The sequence below is a fragment of the Ovis canadensis genome, chromosome 13 (genome assembly GCF_042477335.2).
Source record: "Ovis canadensis isolate MfBH-ARS-UI-01 breed Bighorn chromosome 13, ARS-UI_OviCan_v2, whole genome shotgun sequence".
Lineage (NCBI taxonomy): Eukaryota > Metazoa > Chordata > Mammalia > Artiodactyla > Bovidae > Ovis > Ovis canadensis.
Window position 1 is genome coordinate 78,299,780 of NC_091257.1, and position 8,528 is coordinate 78,308,307.

At 49.4% G+C, this 8,528-nt stretch overlaps 1 protein-coding gene across 1 annotated transcript in view; it reads right to left on the reverse strand.

The window, feature by feature from the left end:
* SNTA1 (syntrophin alpha 1) overlaps positions 1 to 8,281 on the reverse strand; it is a 29,744-nt gene extending 21,463 nt beyond the window's left edge. The window contains exons 1-2 of the mRNA XM_069546921.1: positions 7,813 to 8,281; positions 4,585 to 4,770 (exon numbers count right to left, since the gene is read on the reverse strand). Coding sequence (XP_069403022.1) covers positions 4,585 to 4,770; positions 7,813 to 8,266 — 640 coding nt within the window. The 5' untranslated portion in view covers positions 8,267 to 8,281. The remainder of the gene's footprint in view (positions 1 to 4,584; positions 4,771 to 7,812) is intronic.
* Between the last annotated feature and the right edge of the window lie 247 nt (positions 8,282 to 8,528).

The window sequence follows — 8,528 nt, forward strand, 5'->3', positions numbered from 1 at the left end:
CTGGAGTGGGTAGCCTATCCCTTCTCCAGGGGATCTTCCCGACTCAGGAATCGAACCTGGGTCTCCTGCATTGCAGGCGGATTCTTTACCAACTGAGCTATCAGGGAAACCCTTGTCTCCTTGGAGGTGGCCTTAAGAAGTGGGATGAGGGCGGGGAAATTCTGAACAATGTGATCACTGATTGGGTGCTGGGGAGCAACCTAAGCCCAGAGAGGCTTCTAGGAGCTTTGGTTCCAGACTAGGGCAGCTACCTGTTCTCCACAAACTACCCTAAGTCTCAAGGACCAGCCACAACCCAGCATCTTAGCTTCCTCACATCTTCCAGGCTCTTCAGATCACCTGTGCAATTCAAAGATTCTTGACCCCAGTTCTCGCCCCCAGCCCTTTGCTGCCTTGGGTGGAATTATCTCCTTCTACAGGCCTACTGGAGAGCAGCTGAGACAAACTGCAGCTAAGAAAAAGCTGGAAGAAAGAAAAAAAAAAACCTAACAAGAAGGCTACAACATCAAGTGCATGCATGCGTGCTCAGTCATGTCCATCTCTTTGTGACCCTATGGACTGCAGCCTGCAAGGCTCCTCTGTCCATGGAATTCTCCAGGCAAGAATACTGGAGTGGATTGCCATGCCCTCATCCAGAGGATCTTCCCGACCCAAGGATCAAAGCCTCAACCTCCTGAGGCTTCTGCAGGTGGTTTCTTTAATGCTGAGCCAGTTGGGAAGCCCCACAGCTTGAGACTCTTCTTTTATCCAAGCCTGCTTAGGTCAAACCATCATGATCTCCCTTCTGCTCATGGCCCCAGCCTCCTTGCTGCCATTCTTTTTTCTTTTAATATTTATGTATTTATTTGGCTGCCTCGGATCTTAGTTGGGGCCCACTGAATCTTCACCGCATCATGAGGGATCTTTCATTTCGGTGCACAGACTCTAGTTGTTGCAGCACGCAAGCTCAGCAGTTGCCACAGACAGGTTGAGTTGCTCCGGGTATGTGGGATCTTAATTCCCTGACCAGGGATTGAACCCACATCCCCTGCATTGGAAGGTGGATTTTTATTTTTTTTTTTTTTGAAGGTGGATTTTTAACCACTGGACTGCCAGGGAAGTTCCCTCCTTGCTGCCATTCTGCATCTATTGTTGCCTCCTTCCAAATCAGGTTGATGCTGTAAAGCCCAAAGCTGACCGTGTGAGCCCCTGCTGAAAAACCCTTGAAATAGCTCTGTTTCCATCCAAATTCCTTTATTCTGGCACTCAAGGCCCTGAAGGATCTGTCAAGTTGAATAGCCTCCTCTTTCTCCACCCACTTCCTCACACCTAAGCTCAGATAAAGCTGAATTACTTCCCAGGCAGTTCCCCAGGTAAGTCAAGTCATTTCACCCTTCCCTTTTGCTCAGACATCTTCCATTCCTGGAATGCCCTTTCTCTACCCCATTCCCACCTCTGCTTATTGTTCATCAGGTGCCAGCATCCCTCCTCCAGGAAGCCGTTCCTGACCATTTAGAGAGAGGAAACCACTGCTTCCTCCAACCTCTAGGCAGACTCCATCTCAGCACCCGTGACAAAATGGTGATCTGGTAAGTTTGCTTAGCTATCTGCTCCATGAGACAGAATCCCCTTGGAACCATTGAGTAGAGCAGTATAAAGGGAGGAGGAGAGAAAGAGAAAGCAGGAGAGCGCTTTCATCCAACAGGGAGGAAAAATACACAAAGATTATAAACAACTTTATGCCAAGAAATTTGGCAGCTTAAGTGAAATAGACAAATTCCTTGTAAGACATAAACTACCAAAACACATTCAAGGAGAACATAGATCATCTAAATTGTCTTATTAAAGACATTAAAATCGTAACTTCCCTGGCGATCCAGTGGTTAGGACTCTGCACTTCCACTGCAGGGGGCCTGGGTTTGATCTCTGGTCAGGGAACTAAGATCTCATATGTTGCAAAGTGTGGCAAATAAAAAAAAAAACTTTTCTATAAGAGTAACTTCCCTGGAGACTGTTGCTGCTGCTAAGTCGCTTCAGTTGTGTCCGACTCTTCTCAACCCCATGGACTGAAGCCTACCACGCTCCTCCATCCATGGGATTTTCCAGGCAAGTGTACTGGAGTGGGGTGCCATCACCTTCTCCGCTGGAGACTGCTACCAAACATTTAAGCAGGAAATAATACCAATTCTATGTAAATGTGATGGGACAGGAGAGGAGTTACTAACAGAAAAAAGTGAAAATATTAATCTGACTCTTTGCACCCCCATGGACTGTAGCCTGCCAGGCTCCTCTGTCCTTGGAATTCTCCAGGCAAGAAAACAGGAATGGGTAGCCATCCCCTTCTCTACCCTACTGTGTGCCAAATCCTATGCTGGGCAAGAGGCAGGCCAGGCTCCACCCAGCAGCCTGCAACAGGGCTTGCCAAGGAAAGATCTTGCTCAAAGAAAAGTTTTAGAGAACACAAGTGCCAGAGACCCTCAGTCTTGGGATGGTATGTATACCATATCTCTTCCCTTCTCTATCTGCACTAAACATTGCAAATCAATTCCAGTTCCTTTCTGCTGAGTTCAGATAAGACCTCCCAATGTTTCCAAATACAGAACTCCCAGGAGCCACCAAGGAAACTGACACTCAGAATGAAAGCTGTTGGATATCTCTGATCTAGCTTAACCCCAGCAGATATGAGATCTGAGGCCCAGAGAAGATGTGGGTCTTGCTCAAGGCCAGATTAATTTCAGAGCAGACAGGATTGTAGATGCTGATTTTTAAATGGCTTGTGTGGAATCAGTTCCGTCGCTCAGTCGTGTCCAACTCTTTGCGACCCCATGGACTGCAGCACACCAGGCTTCCCTGTCCATCACCAACTCCCGGAGCTTGCTCAAATTCATGTCCATCAAGTCGGTGATGCCATCCAACCACCTCATCCTCTGTCGTCCCATTTTTAGACAGTGTTCATATGTTGTCCCCCCATTCAATAGTGGGCTCTTTTAGGCAGGCCCTGGGTCCAGTTTACCTTCTACCCCAATGCTCTGCACATTGGGTACATAGTAGGTCTCTGGAAAGGCATCTTGGCTTTAATGAGGAAGGAATGGAGTGAATGAGGTAGACAGAGGCTTGGGTATTAGCCCCAATACCAGGAAATGCTTCAAATGTCTAACACTCAAAGATACTACCTTCTCAGAATGATCCACACTAAGAACCCAGAAAGAGACATTCTCTACCTAAAGATGAGGAGGGGAGGGAGACCTCAGTGTGGATTAGAGACATGTCTACAGTAGAAATTTTACCATCTATGAACTAAATTTTCAAACAGCAGAGACTAAAAGAGCTTTTCAAGTCAACTGAAATATGACATTTTGATGAATTTCAACTATTTCAAACTGCATTGCTGGCTATAAATATCAAAGTGATGAGGCATGTGGAAAGAAAATCTCCTATATCCATCTCCTTTATGTGTGATCTCATTATTTAACTTTGCTGTTAAAATATGATTGATATCCTTAAGCTTTCAGGGATCAATCCCACAGAGTCAGCTTTAGGTGTATATTTAAAAATGCAACAGCAGCATTTGAATAGACACACGGTACATTTAAATAAATAATAAAATGTAAAAATAAAATAAAACGAAATGAGAGAGAATCGAGGTCAGGGCCACAAGAATGCCAAAGATCATCCAGGCATCCAGAGCCTGTTGGTTTCTGTTGCCTCTTGGAGACATCTTTGGCAACCTATCAGGACCTGGGCCTGGGGCTCAGCGCAGCAGCTTCACTGGCCGTGGCATTCTCCATCAGCCCCCGCCACCTCCCTGTGCCTGTTCTGGGCCAGGAGCCAAAGACACATTCCTCGGGCCCCCATGGTTTCCGGAACTGACAGAGTAGAATTTGACGAATGGGCTGAGCAAAGCAGAAACCTCCTGACAGAGATGGCAAAAGGCAGAAGCGGGACCACCCCAGCAAGAGACTATAACAAGTGACGGGAAACTGAGGCCGGGAGGAAGCAAAGGTCTCATCTAAGACCACACAGTGAGGGGAGAGGGGCAGGGAGCCACCAAGTTTCCCTCCCCTCCAAAACATATTCCTCTTGGATCCTAGCTAGAAGTAGCCAATGTCCTGCTACATAAAGGCCGAGTACCCTCCCAAGGCAGGATGGGTCGCAGGGTTCTAGGGCCCCTGGGTGATAGGAGGATTCAGAGTTGAGAGCTCCCCTGGTTTCTCAGGCAAGATTCTAAGTCTCCTATTCCCCAGTCCCCACCCATTTCTTCCCCTGTGTCACTTACCGAATGGCAGTTCCTACCATGGACTTTTCATCCTAGTCCCACAACCCAGCAAGGCAGAAGTTATATCCCTGCCCTACAGATGAGAAAACTAAGGCTCAGGGAAATGAAGTGACTCATCCAAGGTCAAACAGCTAGGGAGTGGGAGAGAGGAAATGAAGTCCAGATCTGTCTGGCTCTGAAGCAGCTCTCTCTCCACCACACCAATGTCTCAAGGCAGGTCTCCAAGTTCTGTTTCTGTTTTCAACCCTGCCCACCTCCCAGACTCCACTGCTTGAGGCCTGGGGGGTTGCAGGGAAGAACTGAACACCCCTGGGGTCCCCAGTGCTTACCCTCCAGCACCACCTCTTTGCCTGTCTTCTTCAGGACTTGCACCGCCTCGTCATGGGTGGCAGAGGAAAGGTCCTCCCCATTCACGGACAGGATGGCATCCCCCACAAAGAGGGCCTCCGTCTGGTCAGCTGCCAGGCCCTTGAAGATCTTGGAGATGAGAATAGGCATCTTGTTCTCTCGGCCCCCTGGACAAGCACAGAAAGAGGAAGAAATTGAGGCATACATTCCAACACTTGCAAGTCACAACAAGGCAAAATTATTTCTGAAGGTCTCCCACTGTGTCCAGCCCAGTACTGGGAAAGCAGGAGTGCAGGGCAAAGAGAATCTCAGAAAAGAGCCTTAGAAGTTTGGGGCACTAATAATACCTAAAAGGCATTTTCTAAATTTATAATGTTATAATGGATCTTTTGGTTAAGTGCTTTGGGTGGTCACCAGTGTTGGAAGAACTTACAAGATGCTTCAATAACTTCTTATTTTTTATTTTACGTGAGTTTCCCATAATGGGGGAACTCACTGATAACCTCTAATTGAGAATAAAGATAGAAGTCAGTTACTGCTATGGCCACAAAGCTGAAAGCTTCACAACCTAGGTCTCAGGCTAGAAACCAGGGCTTTAAAGTCTAGAGATTTCAAAAGCCTATCTGAATTGCATCTCTGATGCAAAAAGACAAAAAAATCAAATATTAATACATTTTACCATATTGCTTTATTTATAAACTCTTGAATGTCCTTTAAAAATAATAAACATTGATAACAGTTCACATTAGTTCCACATACCAAGTGCCAAGCACCATGTTAAATGCTTTCAATCTTGTCTCATTGCATCTTCACAATACCCAATCACACAGGCATGTTCAGATTCCTATTGGGAAGGTTGAAGTGTGGAGACAAATCCGTTGTCCAAGGTCACCCAGCTAATTAGTGGCAAAGACAATATCTGAACCTAGGTCTCCTGGTTCCAGAACCAACACTCTTAACCCTCTGGTAGGCTGCAAGTCAGGCCCTCAGATACCACACTATTGCTCCATCCTCAAAGATGAGGAACAAGTGGACCAGGGAGAGGAGGTCATAATTTCAAGGTCACTCAACAGACTGGTAGCAGAAGTAGGACTGGAATGCCTCTCTGGACCCCCACATAGGCCCAGCAGTTTGCCCACTGCAGTGCACAGAGCTTGAAGCCTAGGAAAGGAAGGAGCTTCTGTTTAAACAGAGTTGGCCAAAGTGTTCATACGAGTTTTTCTATAAGAGGATATGGAACACCCCAAATGAACTTTTTGGCCAACCCAGTATCTCTCTGCCCTGTTCCACCTGAAACTAGGGACTTCAAGTCAGTTTGAATCCATGGCCATTCCTCGATGCCTTGGGCTGGGCTGGACCCTAAAGGAAAGGTCAACACAGCAACAGGAGTCCAGTCTCCATACAAAAAGAATTGAATGGAGCTGGTATTACCCCTGACACCTCCTAAAAGTCCCTTTACCCCCACCTGGGAGTAAAGCTAGGGAATAACTTTATGTGACCTTGAAAAGTCCTCTTCCTCTCCAAGACTCAGTCTATCTGCAAAATGGAACGCTATCTGAACATTAAGTTCCTTCCTGCTTTAACACAGAGTGTACAATTTCTGCCTTGATCTGTTGCCCTAACCCACACTGGTGTTGAGGGCAAAACAGGTGTCCACTCCCTGGCTTTCTCATTACCCCCCTTTTAGATCCCTTTGGTTGGTTGCATGGAAGTTTGGAGTTTTTCCAAACTTTCCTCCATCTTTGAGGATGGAGCAATAGCGTGGTATCTGAGGGCCTGACTTGCAGCCTACCAGACGGTTAAGAGTGTTGGTTCTGGAACCAGGAGACCTAGGTTCAGATATTGTCTTTCCTTTTCCTGGGGAAAAATCAACTTCTCTGAACACTCTTTAGTGGCTGGATAATTGAGGTTCAAATGCCAGCTCTGTCACTCACCGACTGTGTGATCCTAGGAAAATCATTTTACTTTTCCAAGTTTCAGTTTCCTCACCTGCTAAGTGAAGATTATACTTCCTATCTTTTAGCACTTGTTGCCAGGATGAAGTGGATCCTGAGCCTAGAGTACTGGGCATAGCGCTCGGCACACAATGGTACCCAAGTCACCACCATCCCCACCCCCTCGGGAAGGAATGGTGAACGCAGTGGCTGGGGTGTGCAGACTTTTCAGCATCAGGTTACTAACTTTGGGAGTCTTTCTTGACTTTCATTTTTCCTCTCATCTAACAGCAGTAACTATCTAGGCACCTATTATGTGTTGGCAGACTGAGTATTTTGGACACCTATTTTCGTAGAAACATCCCAATTCTATCATTACTCTCATTATATAGTTGAGGAAACTCAGGTCCAGAGATGGAAAAGGGCTTCCCAGGTGGCAATAGCGGTAAAGAACCCACTTGCCAACGCAGAGGACATGAGAGATGTGGGTTTTATCCCTGGGTCGGGAAGATCCCCTGCAGGAGGAAATGGCAACCCAGTATCTTTGCCTGGAGAATCCCAAGGACAGAGGAGTCTACCAAGCTACAGTCCATGGGATCTTACCACACAAGTTCACACAGGTGATTCTGGACTTCAGTCTGGGTGGCACCTTAAAGAAAGCTGTCAGTACTGGGGGCTGAAAGCCCATCTCAGTGCTGTGATGGTGGACACTTAAGACTCTTCACCTATACATACAGGTTTCCTAGGCGCTCAGATTTCCAGGTCCTTTGTGGCCCCCTGTCTGTGAGCCCAGCCCAGTTGGCACCTCCACCTAGTCGCCATCCCAGCAACGCTTCCCACTCCAGACCTTGCCCCTCCTTCCCTTCTGTTTTGACTGTCTCTTGAAGACTTCCTCCTCCTTTGCCTAGTAGCACCCCAGGCCTCAGTCTCCCTTCTCTATCCTTTGCTCTACTGGGGTCCCTCTTGTCCTTGATACCCATGCAACTCCTGAAAGGCAATCAGTCTCAGACCTCTTTGCCTCAGCACACAACTCCCCACCCACTTGTCCTTGGCGTGCCCCCAAAGCCGTCCACACCTGTGCCCTCTGAATGAGACCTCAAAGCCCTCTCCGACCTTGGTGCTCTGGTGCCCTCGGTTCTGTCCTCCCAGAAGCCGTCACCCCGGACAGAAGTCCACCAACTCCACGTCCTCAATACGCTGCCAGCCCCCGCGATCCCTGCGCCTTAGCGGTCCCACAGACACCAAGACCCGTGCCCTCGTTGCCCCCGCGCCCACCTTTGATGCTGATACCCAGCCCGCCGGCGTCGGCCTTGCGCACCGTCACGCGGCGCGGCTGGAGCAGCAGCGCCTCCGGCAGCGGCGGGGACGCGGCGCCCGGTTCGGCGGCGCCGTTGAGCTGCGCGGGCTCCGGCTCCCGCTGGGCACCAGGCTCAGGTCCGGGCTCGCCGTCGGCGGGGCTCACGGTCAGCGCGTCCTCCTCTAGACTGAGCAGCACCCGCTGCCACCGCTCGCCACCAGCCCCCGAGCCTGCCCCGGCGCGCAGTTCCAGCAGTCCGGTGCGCGGGGCGCGCCTGCCTGACGCCATCTTCGCCTCCGAGCCCCCGGGCCGCCGCGCTCGCCCTGCCCCCGCAGTGCCCGGCCAGCTCCGACCCAGCGCCCAGAGCTGAGGGCAGCGGGGGCCCAGCTGGGCCAGCCGCCACCCTACCCCAGGCCGCTGGGGGTGGAGCATCGGTGGGCGGGGCTGCATGTGGGTGTGGCTAACAGCGAGGGGCGTGGTCACCGGCAAGCCAGAAGGGGCTGTGACGGGTTCCAAGAGCCAGAGGATATACTGTGAGACTACATTACTTTGCCCACAAAGGTCCATATAGTCAAAACTATGGTTTTTCCAGTAATCACGTACAGATTTGAGAGTTGGACCATAAAGAAGGCTGAGCGCCGAAGAATTGATGCTTTCGAACTGTGGTGCTGGAGAAGACTCTTGACAGTCCCTT